Raw genomic sequence first — 18912 nt, forward strand, 5'->3', positions numbered from 1 at the left:
TTTTGTGGAAACAATGCTTTTTTTAAAATTGTAAACAGAGTGTTTTCTAGAATTGGCCTGAAGCTTATTTAAATACAGACCACAAATTGTCCAATAGTTGTTTTTGATTATAAATTGCCATATGCTAGAATTGAAAAAAAACTATCATGCCATACACCTCTATCATGAAGGCATCTAGGCCCTTACAAACAAAATAAGGATTTTTTAAATTAATCAATCAATCTAAAAACATGTCACCTCTGATATAAGATCCAGGATAATCTTGATGCATTCCACAACTCTATCAGGCTTTCCACCAATAAGCACCACTCTGTCAGTGGAATGAGGACAGCACTCTTGAAAAAGTTTAATGGTGGTCTGAGTGTTCTGTTAAACAAAAACAAAACATTTCAACTAGAAATATTTTAGCACAGCTTTAATAGCTTACAGAGGAAAGTAACACTACATATATATATAAAAAACACACAAATAAAATAAAAACAATACAGTCAACTTCGCCTAGTCAATTTTTAGTAGTTTTGGATACTACATTTTGTTCCTGAGTTCCACTGCAAACATCTGAAAATGATTCTACACAACACTGTCAAATGCACAAACTGACGAAAATTTCCCCTCTCACCTTTCAATTATAGAACAACTCAAGACTGATAAGATTTAACACACACACACACACACACACACACACACACACACACACACTTTTAAATATTCAGCATCCTTTCAAAAACAAAGATAAAAGGATCTTAGGCTTTGTTTTTTAAAACCAAGCAACAGTGTGTGAAAAATAACGAAGAACACTAGAATATTCTAAGAAGTTAATAGTTTTACAAATGTAGGACTAGTTGTTAGGAAAAGGGTACTCACTCTTCATAGCCTTCCAAAAGCTAAGGACGAATTCCATTCTAGGTACTGACTTAACACGACATACCCCAAAATTTTTGCATTGGTGCCAATGCCATTCAACACAAAATATGGTCTTAAATACTATCTATTCATAAAATAATCAAAAAATGCTGAAGAACTTAATATATTTTCTAATGAGTTTTTAGAAAAGGAGAAGTGATCCAATTAAAAATGCACCATGTTTGAAATACAGGCAGTCCCCGGGTTACGTACAAAATAGGGACTGTAGGTTTGTTCTTAAGTTGAATTTGTATGTAAGTTGGAACTGGTACATATTGTAGGGGAAACTCTAGCCAAACATTTCTCCAGAGCTCAGTTTTATTCTCCCACACCTCACTTTCCTCAGTCCTTTATTCTCAAGCTGAGGTGTCTGCTGAGAAAAGCTGCTCCACGTCTCCCTGGTCTGCTGGGGGGCGGGGCGGGGGGGGGGGGAGGGGGGGCGCTAGCTTCGCGTCTCCCTGGTCTGCTGGGGGGAAGCAGCTAGTGCGGGGTTGCCTCACCCTGTTTGTAAGTAGGGATCCGACGTAAGTCGCATCCATGTAACCCGGGGACTGCCTGTATAGTGGACCAAAAATTCTAGGCCCATGGTGTCCACCACACTGGCCACATGTGGCTATTTAGTCTGTTGAGTGTGGCTAATTCGCTCCCACAGTAGCCACAGATAGCGGCTACTGCTTCAGAACTGACTAGGCACCACAGTTACAGGCTTTATAACCACCTGTCCCCAGCTCACTGTCCAACTGCAACCAATCCTCTGATAAGGTATTTACCAGTAGACTGCTGAGCTAGCATGGAAAACTGATGTGAAATCAGTTCTGAGTAAGTCACATTGCCAGCACTAAAATAGTAGTCACTGTATGCACCCATCATGCTGGAACCCATCTACCTATAAATACAGACATAATAAATAGCTTATAACACAAAACTGGATCAGAAGAGGGAAATGATGATACCTCTCGGAGTTCTTTAATTTTAGCACCCTTGACACCAATAATTCCTCCTGCCAGACTCTGGTGAATCAACAGCCTTAGCTCACAGTCAAAGTCACTTCCTTTGTAGTGCTGGTACTATAGGTAAAAGTACATAAAAATTTTGTACACAAAGAGATCAGCCAAATAAATATAATTAAAACTCTTGTATAAATATTTAGCATAACATTATCCTGATTCTTTCAGATCTTAAAAATATCTACATCTGGTCAGCAACTGCTAAACTATGTTTCTGTATTTGCTATACTTGGATCACATAACTACGCAGCACTCAGTAGGGTCAAATTGCAATATCATCAGAACTGATAAAGCAAAATGGAGTGTTGTCTACACAGCAGCATTATTTCTGAGTAATTGACATTATTCCGAAATAACATAGTGAGGTCTATATCAAGCAGTTATTTCAACAGAATGTCAAAATCATGTTGAGCTGAAGGACTGCTTACTCCCTCTCTTGTAACCCTCATTGTATGAGGAGTAAGGGAAGTCGGGGCAAAGAATGCTCTGGAAATAACTGCTGTGTAGACAGCGCCAAAAATCGAAATAAGCTATTTTGACTTAAGCTACACAATTATCATAGCTCAAGTTGCGTAGCTTATTTTAAGTTTAGCCCTGCTGTGTAGATGTGCCCTTCGTGCTCCATTTTTGTCTAGTTACTGGAAACATTTTAGAATTTGTTACTTTACATTTGTGTGTTTGTAAATAAGGCTTACCATTAAAAAAATTACCTAATTACATTTTTTTCCTGATATATCAGAATGCAGATAATTTGTGACCATCTGAATACAAAAATTAAACTCTTAAATTGGCACTAAAAGTTTGTAACAACACTTCCTTGAAATAAAAGTTTAATTTACATATGAAAAACAGCACAAAATGAATTGCCACTTGATATATTGTTTATTCTACATTTCTGGAGATGTAAATACAAGAAAAAGGCGTACCTCTTCTAAGGTAGGGATAATTTTCTTCAAAATTTCTCCAATTGTTTCAATATCCGCACTTATACTCAATATGCTGTCAAAGGCAGTACATGCCAGGTAACAAAGAGAAGGCGAAAAGAAAAAGCAGAAGTAAGTTTTGCATTCATAATTATTGAACTTAAAACAACAACAAACTTACTACAGAGTAGAATTTACAGTATTCCCCATTTAAAGTAAACCTGTTTACTGAATTTACAACACATGCATCTTTGTTTATGCCCAATATATACACATCATACATTTAAGATTAGGTCTTGCAGAGGCAGAGAGAGCAAGAGACAGAGCAAAAGACAGAGCAAGAGAGAAAATGGGCTTTTGGAAGGGCTCAGATTAAGTGGGCAAGAAACTGACGCAGAACTGAAAGTTGAAGTGAATATTCGTGTTCCCCACCACCACTAATTTAGGATATCCTCGCTATTACATAGGTAAAATTGGCACACCTTCTCATAGGAAAAGTGGGGATATGCAAGTGGTGAACATTATATTCGGAGTAAGGTTATGAGACCAGTTAAAAATTAGAATTTACTAATGGGGCTCTGCAAGAAAATACAAATGCAAGAGACGCGCACACACACATACACACAAAAAACAAAAACAAAACAAAAACAAAAAACAAAGAAAAAAACCACGACAACACAAATGAGAAGTGAAGGAAAGTGAACCAGAGAGAGTTAATATTTCATCAGAAAAAATTATGAACAGGCAATGTTGGGGGAGCAAGGTGGGCCACAAAGACAGAGCGAGAGACTATTTTGAAACAATTTAATTTACAATGCAGCGAATATGCAACACTTGAAGCTGTGCTCCTTCCATTCAAATAAAATTAGTGGATTGTTTGGGTGGGCAACTCACGTAAAAGTTCAGTGACAAAAAGACTTAATGGGGAAAATAAGACAGAAAACTTGAAAAAAAACAATACACCGTCTATAAGGGGATACTATTTAATTATATAAAAGGCAGGTAATAAAATACATTTCTCTCTTTCTAATCAGGCAGTGAGGCATAAACTGTTGGGACATACCGCTCGGGGCCACTGCTGTCTGGGACTGAAACACTGGCATTGTACTGCATTGGTCATTGGCGTTCGTGGATGTTGGCATTGGGCATGGGCATTCAATCGGAAGTTGTCAAGTATGGCACCCGTTTGGCAACGAGCACATTTTTGGGCATAGCCAACCAGGGTTTTCACATGGGCGTTCAGGGGCGGATGGGCCAACGTCATGATGGGCAACGCGGGGCAAGTCGATCCAGTACATGGGCAACGGAGATATATGGCCAAAAAAACAAGGAGAGGGAAAAGGGGGAAAAGCAATAAATTTTAATTTAATACAAACTATACTCATTACTCTCAATTAATGAAACAAGCTTAAGTTGTTCTGAAGACTAACACAATAACGGATTTCTACATTGACTGTGGCTTAACATATGGACCTTAAAACTGAGTTACTTGATCTAACTATACTACTTTTTACTTTTAGCATACGATGTTTCAGTAGCAGGCTGGCTCATGAGGGTAGACACAAAACCTGGTGAGATTCAGATTACTGAAATCCTGGGCAAACTGGGAAAGTTAGTATTCCAGATAATCTGGATTTAAAAATTATTTTCCTTCAATAAAAGAACACTAGCTGCCAAAGAAGTCAGTTAATATGCATACGATTCCTGACCATTTTCAGGTTTATAACTTTCAAAAACAATTTCCATAATTGTTTACAAAATTTAAAAATTTAGACACTAATGAAAAATATACAGACAAATCTGATACCAACTGTGAAATTATATACTACCAAATATTGCTTTTAAACACAAAGTGTCTTTCAAGAAAGAAAAAATGCTGAAATCATACCCGATATCAAGTACAAAGAGTGTAAACTAACGGAATTTCTTTTTAAGAAGTGATGTCAAATTTTATAAATATATTTTGTGGAACATTAATATTGAACATGTGTCTAATCACAAGAGTCAACCCACTATAAAATGTGAATAGTAGATAAACCATGATCATTTAAAATCTCCTTTCAAGTTACAGAATAAAATGTTTCTATGCTGTTCTATACCCATATTTAAATCATGCAATCTTCTTAACATTAATGTCTGTGCGCTTCATGTGCAAGCTGTTAAAAGTAAAAACAGATGGACAATTTTAAAAAAAGGAAGTTTAAAAATATTCATCTATCATTGGGTTAAGCCAGCCACCTGCAATGGTTTTCAGTAATACTATAACTGATTCACACATATGGGAAATTATGCAATTAAAGGGTTTTAAGCTCTGTCAATATTTCTAATTAAGATGTTAACTCATTTAAAGTGTATAATTTAGAGGAATCCTGTTAAAACGCAAAGAGGTTTAATACAAACCTCCTCCCACATTATACTGTAATTAAAACCCAGATTGAGTAAACTAAAAAACCTTGAGGTTATCTATTCTAACAGTCATTACAAATGGCTTGTAACTACACTACTGAGGTCTACAATTGATTGGCTCAATTTCTAGAAATGCATATAAATCAGATTTAAATGCAATGTTCTGAAAGAACTGTTAAAATCAGTTCAAAGTCTCAAATACTCACGTCTGTACGAAGTGCCTTAATATTTTTGCCACCTTTTCCAATCACTGCTCCAGCATTCTGAAAAAAATAAAAATAAAATAAAATAAAATAAAATAAAAAATATCACACAATGACTATTCCTTTTGAAAACACAAAATTAAGTTTAAATAACTTTTTTTTGCACTTGGACGCCTTTGGAATCAGTTTTTTAAAACAGGTTCAAATTAAACGATACTGCAGGAATTGAGACAAATTACATAAACTGAAAACAGATTGAAAACATTATCAGGTTCAACATTTGTTGTCGAGGTCAATGTCTGCCAGATTAAAACTGTTCAGCTTTATCCTTAATTGCCAGCACTATAAACTTGACTTTTAGCCTGTGCTATGCTCGACCACTTGTAATCAAGAGTCTTCAGTTCAAGTGTTGCCCTCAATTATACTTAAGCAATTTTAATTTTACTGCTTTCTTGAAAAGTATAAATCAAGTTATTGTAAGACAACACAAACGAAGGGGCCCTGCATATTCGGTTTATTCAATTTGTTTCATGTTTTGGCTTGGAAAGAAAAACAATTCAGTTAACTTTGCACAACACTGTGGATTCTAAATATGAACTAAAATGATATATTAAGTTATACTTATAAAAAGATGTTTTCTGAGTAACATGGTCCAATTTGGCACTTTACTGAGTAAGGCCAAATCTACGCTGGCGGAGAAAAAAAATGATTGTGTAAGATACACAATTCCATCTCCAACGTAGCTGGAGTAGATGAACCTTATGTTGATTCTTCTGGGGCAGCCCACCGTGGGAAGTAAATAGAAGAAATACACCTGCTGACTTTCCTTATTCCTCATGGGAGTACCACAGCTGATGGTGGTGCCTTCAGCATTCAATTTAGCGGGTCTTTACTAGACCCGCTAAATCAAACACTGGAAGACTGACTGCCAGAGCATCAATCTTTGGGGCAGTGAAGTCCTAGTTCTGCATTTCAAGTTTTTAATTAGCAAAATCATTTTGCAGAGGTCTACAAAATAAGTATGTTCAACACTGGTCAAAAATGCATCAAATATGTTATACTGACTGGTGTATTAAAATCATTTGATTACTATGTAGCAAGTAATACCACACTGAGAATGTTCTACACTAATTTATCTTCTAGAAATACCACATACATAAACATAAACCCCAACCCCAGTATTTTATTACTACAACATTTCATTTCATGAAAATGCAAGACCAATCAATGCTCAAATTATCATTATGGCTACATGATAATTTCTGAGAGAACTAAGGAGTTAGCCATAGCAAATTCATTATGTACTGCCGCCTCAAGTGTCACAGATAAAGAGAGACAGATACTCTATGGGCAAATCCTAAACTAGAATAAATTTACATCCACTAAGGAGCTAATCTGTACTTTTCCACACCGTTCTTTGTTTTCCTATGAGGGTAAATTCAACAGTTTGACTGTTGAAGCCCAGAGTTATCAAGATTTGGTCAGGTACAACTTCCTCCCCTATATTAAAACTGTGATCTCAATTTAACAATGAATGTTCTATTTACAGCTTTATTACTTGAGGTGAATAGCATTTGGTTTAAAATAACCAATTTTTAGTTCAAGTCCAGAAAATAGCCTGTACTTTAGCTGTTAATTCACTATTTGATTACTGGCTTAAAACATGAGACACTAAAAATCCATAAGTGCATTACAGTTCCAATCTAATATCCCTCTACCAAACCAGTGAAGTTTCATTTGATTATTCTAAAAATCTACACAGTTTGAAACTATTTCTGCCACTAAACTGCATGTTAGTTCTTCCCAACAGAGCAAAATGTTACACGATAAAAATTACAAAAAATAAAGGGTTTTCTTTTTACATTTTAGATGTAAAAAACAAATAAAAACCCAAGCGCTAAGTTTATATACTTTGCCATGAATGTCTACATAACTGGTCTAGCACATTTTAAATGGGGTAAAATATTTCAAGTATTTTTTATTTTCAAAACCATACTTTGCTCTGAAGCAGGATGCGTAGTTCTACCATTTCATCAGTGTTGCGAGATCTTTTGAAAGCCTGTTCTTCTTCCATATCTTCTGCAGGACGCTTTCCTACAGTTTCATCAGGGAAGAATGCAAACATCAATTTATCTTTCTGTCACATTCAAAATGTGTGCACTTTGATTACACGCATACATGTTTTTGACTAAGTTCTCTGCCTTATTAAGTTGACATCAATGTCAAATCCATAAGCTGAATATACTGAACATGGGTAACAACAACAAAAAAAATTACAATCCCAATACAAAAACAGTGGTAAAATTAAGATTTTTACAGACTGATGGCCTTAATATTTCAATCATTTATAATCTATGAAGCACAGTTTAATGCAAAACATTGGGAGTTTGTTGCTTTCATACAATTTAGGACTTCTCCAAAAGGTTCAAAAGTTAACCCCTTTACTGAGTACAATTGGAATAATCTGGAATGGAACAAGTCAAATATTCTCTTAAGATGGCATCAATTACTATGAAAACTGAATTATTACTGTTTTGAATTTTACTGGATTAGAATTTCCTAAGTAAGCAAAGCATACCATATAGTTCTTTTGTGCAAAGCATTAAATAAATAAAAATGCAACAATGCTGCTAGCTAGTACTTGGCTTCTGTTCAATGAGCTGTGTACAGCTAGTTTAAATCCTCAATTTTGTCATTTGATTAGCATCTGTGTACATAAATGTACATGCACACTAAACAAGAACACACGGTATAAAGTGACAAGACAACAAAACCAAGGCGCTGAATCAAAATTCAAATTGTAACTTTATTGGACTATTTTGGAAATCTGAAAGTATTATAGTCAATGCATTAGAGGTAGTGCCTACCTACTTTCTAGAAAACATTCAGTATGTCAATAATTTATTAATTTTTTGAATGCAGTTAGTAAATAATTTTAGCCTTCTAAAATCCTTACCATTTGTCTCTGTGTTGGTAAAGGTCTCCTCTTGCGGTTCAGTCTCCATTACTACCTTTTATTTTTAGATTGGTAAATGGAACCTGTCAAAGAATAAAAAGGCTAGCACAAGTACTCTTTACAGAAAAAAAAAATAAGTTGTGCATCTTGCTAAAAGGAACAAAGACAACTGCTTTCAGAACTTACTGAGTATTATATATATCCTTGCAGAGCAAAAGTGAAGTGTTCTGGGCGGGATCAAAACCAACAGCCTATTGCTTCAGTAGCCTATGAAAACCAACATACATTAGTTTTAGTCTTGCTCATTCATGGTTACACAATCTTAAAGAGTACATCTAAGTTGATGCTTGAGCTTTAATTGCATACACTATTAAGCAGTTTTTCTTTAGAATGCAGACATGTGAGGCCTTATACACAAAGATGCAAACTACTGAATGTTCTCACTTCAGTTAAAATAGTTACTGAAATAGTGTTGCCTTTATTTTTAATGTTCACATGATGTTAGCACTATTACTGTATTAACCTTGCACACAACAAATGGGAACTTCAAATTCTAAAATTAAAAGAGCTAAATCAATCCTTATCACAGTACATTAACACTTGCACTTCAGATTTCTGCCTCTCTCTAACATGGGTACGTTTCCACTATCTGTAAATTAGGGGAGACTACTGAAAACTACAAAGACAAATGCTAGTAACATTAATTTATGAGCCACTTAAACTTTCAATAGGACTTTTAAATGCCTATAAATAGGTCTACCTTAGGGAAACTATGAAAAGCACTGCACAAACACATTTTAGTCTCATGTGTACATGTACAACCATCAAACATTTCTGAAATCCTATTAACTATAAATAGATTTACATTGCAGTGCACATTTAAGCCACATTTCAACAACTAAAGCATACAGAAATAGTTTCTAAGGCCACCAAAAACTGTGGCAGTTTAAGATTCTTTATATTCTTTTCCAGAAGTTGAAGTTTGAATTCATTTACTAAAAAGATTAAACTACAAATGGAAAGCATACACTAATATTGTTTGGCTGATTTAGAAGGGACAATAGTTAAGAGCACTGAAATACAAAAGAATTTAACCTCAAACTAAATATAGTTCATTAATTCACAGTAGCAGAGGCACTATTCAGAAAAAGCATTATTCCATAAACAAGTACTTGGGAAGTGTCCAGGCTAGCCTCTGTAAACTTATCAACTATCTGAAATTAACTATTAACTAAGAATAAGAAAAAGGGGATTTAGTACATACACCTGCAATTCTATATTTCTTCCACAATTATTGAGGAAAACAGAAAACTCCAGAACGTTCAAATAAACTGAGAATATATGGTCGTGGGATGTAATTGGGAGATTTTCGAGCCTCATTTCTGTTGCTGCTATCACCACCAGGAATGCCCAGTAATCTAGGCACTGGTACACCCTGTATCGACTGAGCTACTCACTGGCTACTGGAATGCTCCCATATGTGTATGAGTAATTCACACTTGCTATAGTACTAAATTAGAAAGAAGCGATCAAAAAGCATTACACGATTAAAACAGCAAGCGAAAAACGCTGTATAAGAGCCTATATTCAACAGGGGGTGAAAGGGAGATTTAAGTGAGGGTAAAAAACTCCTTTGCGCATCGGGATGAGCTGGCGGAGGATAGGCACAAAAGCTGCAGCGCTCGATACGAAGCGGTGGAAGGATCGCCCGCCACCCCAACCCTCTCGCCCAATAAGCGGGACACTCGCTGAGAGGAGCAGCCCCGCCGCATGACTTGGCCACTCCCGCTGACGGCTGAGATAGTTGTCCCGCTTCAAGTGGCTGAACTACCACAGCCCAACCTGCCCGCGGACTACGTCGTGCTCCAGGGGGGAGGAAAATGCCGAGCAGCCGAGTTACATCGTATGCACTTCTCTACCGAAGTGACTCCAGATCTGCCTTTCTAGGCGGCAGCCAGGTCCAGGGTAAAGAAATGGCGGCTGCTGTAATGGCGCCTACGCGCTGCTAGGCGGGGCCGAGAGCGGAAAGCCACTACCACGCGGTCACACGGAGGCCTACTCCCTGGCTACCCGGGCAGACACAAAGGAGGCGCCCAGCGGCCCTCGCCCGAAAACCACCGCCTGGCCGGGCGCCTAAAAGCCGCCCAGAGAGAAATGAGCGCCCCGCCGGCACGACCGCTCTGCGGGCAGCCCGACCCAATAGAAATCGACACAGGCCAAAGCGCCCACCAAACGCCCCGATTGCGCGCCATGACCCGGCAGCGGTCAGACCCCCCCACACCGCCCTAGCGAAGCGAGCCCGCTAATATTCTCCTCGACCTAACTGCAGCGGGGGAGGGGACTCAGCGGGTGCGAGGCCCGACACTCTCTGAGGCACTGGAGCGCTGACCTACACGACCCACGCCAGCGAACGGGGGGTGTGTGTGTGTGTGGGCAGGAGGCACACACGCCTATCCCCGTGCAAGAGAGACAGCACCAGACGGGGGTGTGTGTGGCAACAGCACATCGTGAGGGCGTCGGTAGGCCCATGGCCGACTCCAACCAGGCCGCCTGTATCGCTGTGTCATGCGGCACAGACGAACGGGCGTACACGGGGCCCGACTCCATTTATAGCTGGGGAAAGAATCCCACGCTGCGGTGCCCCCCCTCCCGCTAGGGCCGGCCACTCCTGGCAACATCTTACCGCGCTCTCTGGACCCAGGCAGCCCCGCACCAGCCGCCAGCCCCACCGACTCCGAATGTGCGAGAGAGAAAGGGGTGGGAAAGCACAGCCCCCCCGCTCCCCGCCAACGCGCAAACACAACAGCACTGTTAGCCTATTGGCTCAGGCGTCAACCGAAGACGGCACCGCATGTCTCTATTGGCTAGATAGGCTGCCCATCGCGCTCAGAGGCGGTACCCACTTAGCCCCGCCCTCCGTGGTGGCTACGCAAGTCTATTTGGGCCCGAAAACCGTAGGAAAGGCGCCCGGCGTTATCATCCGGCTGTTCCGCATGGCGCCGGCACGTCGGGCATCCTTTACCTGACACACAGGCGTCACGATAAAGGCTGTGGCGACAGCAAGAACCCTCGGGCGGTGCAGCAGGGAGCAAGAGCAATCTCGGTCGAGTGGAGAGAAAATGGCGCTGGTGAAAACTCCGCCTCCCTCGTCTTCGCTGTCCGTCTCCGAAATGGGCGGTGCTCTCGCGAGATTGAAAGTCGCGCGCGCTTGGCCGGAGTATTGGGTCGTGAGCGCGCTGGTTTTCGGTGTCGGGCTGTGGAGCGACTGCGGGGCGCTGCTCCGTCCAATGTGTGCGTGTTATGCGGGGAGGGAGGAGTGGTTTTTACTGCCCCCCCCCCCCGCACCGTGCGTGGCTCGCTGCCCCGTCCCGGGTGCGGGTAAGTGGGGCTGCTACCCGCCCGACGGGGTTGGTGGGGGCTGGTGTTTAAGTCGCTAACTGCACCAGTGCCGTGGGCCCTGGCTGTTACAGCGCCTTGTAAAGGGTCTGGCCACACCGGCTGCTGCCTGCATCTTGGTGCAGGAACTAGGCTGGAGCTGGAGCACCTCCCTGATTGAATGGATTCCATCGTACTCAGGGTTTGAAGTTTGGCTCAATGGGCTCTCCACACCCTCCCTCTTACATAAATTGTTCCGGCCCCCTGCGCCTGCACTGTGAACTGACAGCGAGCCGCCCTTTCCCCCTTGCTCTGTCTGAAGCGAAGGATGTTGTCCTGTGTCCGCTCCCAGAATGCTCTTAAGTGCATGCCTCTGCCACATCAATAAGTTGCTCTTGTTTGGGAGGCAGTTAAATCCACTGCCTTTGACTGAGGGGTACCTGTGTGACATATGTCCCATTCCACTGTAGGAACCCCTATAATAAGAATGACAAAACCAGTTTACAAATATAAAACCTAAGGCAATAAAACAGTCTGTCCCATTGTACTCCTACAAGATGACCAGGCCTATATCTATAGATATGAGCAGACTGCTTTCTTTTCACTGAGGGACAAAGTGTGCTTGACCTGATGGGAAATGACTGATTCAGACAGAAGTTCAGGCCAGGTTAACTTTTTCCAGACTAATATCATTTAGAATTTCACAAGGGAGAAAGACCATGTGTGCCTCTAATTTTATAATGCTTCTTGTAGCTTTTAAAAATATAAGAATGGCCATACTGGGTCAGACCAAAGGTCTGTCTAGCCCTGTATCCTGTTTGCTGACAGTGGCTAATACCAGATGTCCCACTGTGCGGGAACAAACAGATAAGCCTCATTTGATCTCTCCCATGTCACCGATTTCCAGACAAACAGAGGCTAGGGACACCATTCCTACCCATCCTGGCTAATAGCCGTTGATGGACCTAAATCTCCATGATTCTATCTAGCTCTCTTTTGAACCCTGTTAAATCCTAGTCTTCACCACATCCTCTGGCTAGGAGTTCTACAGGTTGACTGTGCGCTGAGTGAAGAAACTTTCTTTTGTTTGTTTTAAACCTGCTGACTATTAATTTCATTTGGTGACTCCTCATTCTCATATTGTGGGATCAAGTAAATAACTTTTCCTTTTTCACTCTTTTCATACTAGCCATGATTTTATAGACCTTTGTTATAACTCTTTAGTCTCCTCTTTTCTAAGCTGAAAAGTCCTAGTCTCTTTAATCTTTCTTTGTAGGGGACCCGTTCCAAACCCCTAATAATTTTTGTTGCTCTTTTTTGAACCTTTTCCAATACCAATATACCTTTTTTGGGATGAGATGACCGCATCTGTATGTAGTATTCAAGATGTGAGCATATAATGGTTTTATATAGAGGCAATAAGATATTCTCTGTCTTATGCTCTATCCCTTTTTAACAATTCCTAACATTCTATTTGCTTTTTTGACTGCCGCTGCACACTGAGTGGATGTTTTCAGAGAACTATACACAATGACTCCAAGATCTCTCTCGTGAGTACTTATATCTAAATTACTCTCCATCGTTTTGTGTGTATAGTTGGAATTCTTTTTTCCAATGCATTTCTTTACATTAATCATGATTAAATTTCATCTGCCATTTGTTGCTTAATCGCTTAGTTTGGTGAGAACTTTTTGAAGTTCTTCACAGTCCGCTTTGGTCTTCACTATTTTAAGCAGTTTAGTATCATCTGCAAATTTTGCCACCTCACTGTTTACCCCTTTGTCTAGATCATTTATAAATAAATTGAATCTGATTGGTCCCAGGACAAATCCTTGGGGGACCCCACTAGCTACCTCTCTCCACTCTGAAAACTTACCATTTATTCCTACCCTTTGTTTCCTGTCTTTTAACAAGTTATTAATCCATGAAAGGATCTTCCCTCTTATCTCATGACAACTTTCTTTACTTAAGAGGTGTGTGTGTTTGTGTGTTTGTTTCCATTCCAGAGGAAAAGCTGTTGAGCTCTGTCTGGAGGTGCCAGTACTGCGTCTGGAGATGCCTGTATTGTGTACCAGGCACTACCATCACAAAAAAAGCACTGCTTAAGTGCCTTTGATGAGGTACCTTATCAAAGGCTTTCTGGAAGTCTAAGCATACTACATCCATTGGATCCCCTTTGTTCACGTTTCTTGATTCCCCTCAAAGAACTCTAGTAGATTAGGAAGACATTATTTCCCTTTACAGAGCCCATGTTGGCCCCCCTCCCCCAAACAAATTATATTCATCTACGTATCTGACAATTGTATTATTCTTTACCATAGTTTCAACTAATTTGCAAGGTACTGATGTTAGACTTACCAGTCTGTAATTGCCAGGATCACTTCTAGAGCCCTTTTAAAATATGGCGTCATGCTAACTATCTTTAGGTATAGAAGCTGATTTAAAGGATAGGTTACAAACCACAGTTAATAGTTTTGCAATTTCATATTTGAGTTCTTTCAGAACTCTTGGATGAATGCAATCTGGTCCTAGTGACTTGTTACTGTTAAGTTTATCAATTTGTTCCAAAACCTCCTCTAATGACACCTCAGTCTGGGACAATTCCTCAGATTTGTCACCTAGCAAGAATGGCTCAGTTTTGGGAATCTCTTCAATATCCTCAGCTGTGAAGACCGAAGCAAAGAATTCATTTAGCTTCTCCACAATGACTTGTATCATCTTTGAATGCTCCTTTAGCATCTTGATCATCCAAGGGCCCCACTGGTTGTTAAGCAGCCTTCCTGCTTCTGATGTACTTAAACGTTTTGCTATTACTTTTTGAGTTTTTGGCTAGCTGTTCTTCAAACTCCTCTTTGGCTTTTCTTTTTATTTTTACATGTAGTTTGACAACTTTTATGGTCCTTTCTATTTTCCTCACTAGGATTTGACTTCCACTTTTAAAAAGATGTTTTTATCTGGTGGTGCTTCTTTTACTTGGTGGTTAAGCCAAGGTGGCACTGTTTTGGTTCTCTTACTATATTTTTTAATTTGGAGTATACATTTAAGTTGGGCCACTCACATGGTATCTTTGAAAATTTTCCATGCAGCTTGCAGAGATTTTACTTTTGTCACTGTACCTTTTAGTTTCCGTTTAGCAGAATAAAAAACCTGTAAACATTGTTTACTTAATAATTAAGTTAAAATAGGGTTTTTTTTTAATGTAACATTAAAAGAGCTTTCAGTAGTTATATGAGTGTTCCTTAAGGCCTCACTGATGCAGTTTGGCACCAGCTCTACCTAGAATTGTAGTTTAGTGAAGGTGTCTGTGTCATTTCACATATTTGAAAGTACATTTAAACCCCAGTTGTCTGGCATCCAGTGGTCCGGCAACCCCTGGAAGTGCTCCAGGCAGCCCGACAAATTGAGCTGCTCTGCCCCGGGCTTCCCCGAGTCAGCCGCTGGTCAGTTTCAGCAGCGGCTGACTTGGGGACTCCCGGGGCAGAGCAGCTGGGGTGCTGCTGGGTTGGTCCTGCAGTGCTGCTTCCCCACCCCACCCCACCCCAAACTCCTCATAGCCCCCCTTCCGATAGTTCGGAATATTTGATAATCTGGCACTCCCTGGGTCCTAAAGGTGCCAGATTATCGGAAGTTTACTGTACTTTGCAACTGGGTTCAGGACTTGGATGTATCTTTAGCTGAGTTTCATCCAGTTACACTGCTTGGCCTCTGTGTCATACACAAATCCCCGGTGTTTCTTGTAGAATAAGGTGGTCCTATTGCTTCTATGTATAAACTAGCAGCAGTGAAAATACGGATCATGTTCCCTTCAAAAGTGGGAAGGGTACTAGATCAAATTCTGGAGGAAGAAGGCAAACAAACTGAAACTGAGGAGGATCTCCCAGTCTGCTTCCACTATTTAGTCTTGGGGTGAGATAAGAGAAAATGAGACGATATCAACAGGAGTTGTTTCTACTAGCAAGGGGAAAGATTTGAGTCACACGTTTGTCTGAAGCCCATATAAAAGATGGAGTCACCAAGATGGGTTCAAGGAAAGCAGCCTAATCAAAATCTCAACAATTTCTCAGTTCTTTCTGGTGTACAGCTGGATACTTACTTTATGTATGTCAGTTAGAGTTTATTTGCTGACTACATCACAGCCAGATTTAACTATTGAAAATATATTTATTGTAGAATTTCAGTTATACAGAAATGCATTTGCAACTTATTTAAAGTTTCTTTAAATTGTTTCTGTGATCATTATTCCTTATTTCTAGTTACATATGCTACATTTTTATATTTCTGCTGTAAAATATAAATTAGAAAGTGTCTGGACAATAAGTATTTTCTTATTTCTTTTCAGGCGAGTCATGCATTGTTCTTACAATTTAAAAGAAAATGAATGCATCTAGTGTTTCAGGAAAAGTGGAGACCTGGCTTGCTTCTACATGGCATGTTAAAGTTCCTCCTACTTGGCTAGAAGCTTGTATTAACTGGATCCAACAAGAAAATGGTTGTGGAAATTTAACGCAAGCTCAGATTAACAAACAGGTGTTTGAGCAGTGGCTTCTTACAGATCTGAGAGATTTGGACTATCCTGTTTTGCCTGATTGCATATTAGATGGTCCAAAAGGAGAAATAAATGGCTTTTATTCCATACAGATTGATTCAGTGGCTGATGTTAGCCAACCTGCATATTCCCAGTTGCAAAAAATAAGAGGAAAAAATACCGTAAATGAAGAAGTAACAGCCAACACTCAGGCATCTCAGAAATCCTGGGAAGCAAAGCCTACACGAATGCTGATGATGCAGTTAACTGATGGAATACATCAAATTCAAGGTATGGAATATCAACCTGTTCCTGTCCTCAATAGTAATCTTCCTCCAGGTACAAAAATTACAATACAGGGTAACATCGCATATCGTCTCGGAGTTCTTTTGCTAAAACCAGAAAATGTGAAATTGTTGGGAGGTGAAGTAGATGCTCTTCTAGAGATGTATGCTCAGGAAAGAATCCTTGCTAAGTTAATTGGAGAAGCTGAGAACCCTAATCCTACTATACAGAGTGATCATGAAGGTGGAGCTTTAGGAGCTGTAAATGAACTAGGACAAAATCTAGGGCCTTCAGATGAAGAACTTCTAGCAAGTCTCAATGAAAACAATGAATTTACCATAAATCATGAGGTTCCTTTAGACAGTGGATATTGTAGCAGAAGTGACAACTCAAATACAACTACACATTGGCTCCTTTCAAATAATGAAAACTCAGAAAAGGGATCTGGGATCGTTTTGCCAGTGGCAAATGAAGAACAAAGTGTTCCAGCTATGGAGTTTGTTGATGGAGATTTAGAGGACTTCTCACTGGAGGACAATTTGTTTTTAGAAGAGGAGATCCAAAAAGAAATTCAGATTATGGCAGGTGATTGTACTAACGAAAACACAGATCTAATAACAGAAAGATTTTCACGTACGCCCAGATCTTTGATAAGTTACACATCTGAAAAAGAAGGCAGAGTTCAGTTGGATTCAGTCAGTAAAGAGAAATCCTGTGGGAGAGAACTGTCAGTTGGTGATGAAAACAGAACAAGTAATTTCTCACTACACCATAACGTACAGCACTCCCAAAACTTTACCAGCGATTTATCCTTGGAAAATGTTCTTGAGCAGGAGAAGTGTAATAAGATAGATGCAGTTAGGATCACTCAAAAAACATGTCTTTTTTCTGGCAGCAAATTGTTAAACAAAAGACCAATTAATTTTTCAAAAACCGATTCAGAGATAAACAAACAAAATAACTGTGTACAAACCTTTTTTGACAGAAAAACGGAGAAATGCAAAAATGTTGAGTTAGATTCTCCACCTTTTACATATATTTCTGTTCTACTTGCAAATACCCCCAAAACAGTTACAACAATAAAAGTTAAAGCCTTTATTGTAACCCTTACGGGAAATCTCATAAGCAGCAGCGGCTTCTGGAGTATAATGGCAAACATTTCTGATGGTACTGCTTATCTAGAGGTAGACATTGCTGATGAAATTCTAACAAGCTTGATTGGATTTTCAGTGCCTGAAATGAAACAGTTAAGGAAAGATCCCCTTCAACATCAAAAGCTTACGAATGGTTTACAGAAATGCCAAAGAGAGCTGATAGATCTTTGTTGTTTGATGACTATCAAATTTAATCCCTTTCAGTCTAAAGCAACAGTACTAATTTTGCAAGATGTTGATGCAATAGATCTAGAAAACTTGAAGAAACGTTTATATAAATAGTTTAAGGAAAAAATTACAGAAAATAGTCCCTTGAATTATGTAATTCAAGGCATGACAAAGTAAGTGTTGAGAACTCCATTAAGAAAATTCTAGGGTTTGTGTTTATTTTTCTTAATGGCAGGGAGGGAAAATTGGGCAGAATATCGATTTTTAAGGAAACAAATTTAGAATAAAAATTACAAATACATTTGTTTTGACACGCTATGTATGCTTCTAAGTATTTTTACCTTTACCAAAGCTACTTTACTCCGTTTCCGGAAGCTGAGGAAAATAAACTTTCAGATAGCAAACTGGAAATTGAGAGCTGATCCTTACATTTTTCCAGTAGAGTAGACATTAGAACTTGTCACTGCTAATGAATTTACATAGAGGGGTATTATCTAGTCCTGGAAGAAATTGGGAGTAAATACAATTATTTGCTTTCATCACAAGGTACTGAAGGCAACTTCTGTCAGAAATAGAAGTTACCTATATATTATGAAATACTATCAGGACAAACACCAGAGGTTTTTTAATACAAATACTTACTTATGTAGTAGATGAGAACCTGATAGTAAATAGAAATAGTTTATGCTCAAAAGTCAGACTTATTTTATTCATATTGTCCAGTGTGAGAAACAAAGACTAACCAACTGAAATAAATAACTTCACGCATACACATTGGAAAATCTAAGTGTTTTTAAACATTATTTCATTTAAGAGAGGGTAGTGACATATATGTAAACAGATCTGTTTGTTTTTAAACTGACAGTGCCATTGATCAATATAATAGTGGTAGAAATGTAGTTGTGTTAGCAGTATAGTAGTACTGCAAGACTGAATCCCAATAACATAAATTTCTTCTCTCCGGATTAGTTATTTACCACCTTGACAAAAGTTGCTTTTCTAGTTTT

At 39.2% G+C, this 18912-nt stretch overlaps 2 protein-coding genes across 9 annotated transcripts in view; one reads left to right on the plus strand and one right to left on the minus strand.

Moving 5' to 3' along the window:
• HNRNPK (heterogeneous nuclear ribonucleoprotein K) overlaps positions 1-11560 on the minus strand; it is a 24991-nt gene extending 13431 nt beyond the window's left edge. For 2 of the 5 annotated variants that reach the window (XM_006135881.4, XM_006135880.4), the window contains exons 1-9: positions 11082-11220; positions 8585-8665; positions 8399-8481; positions 7439-7536; positions 5446-5502; positions 3897-3940; positions 2837-2909; positions 1857-1970; positions 238-366 (exon numbers count right to left, since the gene is read on the minus strand). In XM_006135881.4, the coding sequence (XP_006135943.1) occupies positions 238-366; positions 1857-1970; positions 2837-2909; positions 3897-3940; positions 5446-5502; positions 7439-7536; positions 8399-8447 (564 nt within the window). In that variant the 5' untranslated portion in view covers positions 8448-8481; positions 8585-8665; positions 11082-11220. Of the gene's footprint in view, positions 1-237; positions 367-1856; positions 1971-2836; positions 2910-3896; positions 3941-5445; positions 5503-7438; positions 7537-8398; positions 8482-8584; positions 8666-11081; positions 11221-11420 lie in introns of those variants that run through there. The other 3 variants (XM_006135879.4, XM_075931765.1, XM_075931764.1) reach the window with 3 other exon arrangements.
• Positions 11558-18223, plus strand: RMI1 (RecQ mediated genome instability 1). 4 transcript variants are annotated; one of them, XM_006135875.4, is made up of 2 exons: positions 11558-11689; positions 16113-18223. In XM_006135875.4, exon 2 carries the CDS (start codon positions 16148-16150, stop codon positions 18017-18019), a length of 1872 nt encoding a protein of 623 aa, XP_006135937.2. In that variant the 5' UTR covers positions 11558-11689; positions 16113-16147; the 3' UTR covers positions 18020-18223. The 4 variants fall into 4 exon arrangements, with proteins under 4 accessions (XP_006135937.2, XP_006135935.2, XP_006135936.2 ...); XM_006135873.4 differs by having other exon boundaries at positions 11625-11776; XM_006135874.4 differs by lacking the exon at positions 11558-11689 and adding an exon at positions 11792-13323.
• The last annotated feature ends 689 nt before the right edge of the window (positions 18224-18912 follow it).

This window comes from Pelodiscus sinensis, chromosome 6 (genome assembly GCF_049634645.1).
Source record: "Pelodiscus sinensis isolate JC-2024 chromosome 6, ASM4963464v1, whole genome shotgun sequence".
Classification (NCBI taxonomy): Eukaryota; Metazoa; Chordata; order Testudines; family Trionychidae; genus Pelodiscus; species Pelodiscus sinensis.

Coding starts and splice junctions, on each gene's coding strand:
- RMI1 (XM_006135875.4), top strand. CDS start 16,148: ATGAATGCATCTAGTGTTTCAGGAAAAGTGGAGACCTGGCTTGCTTCT.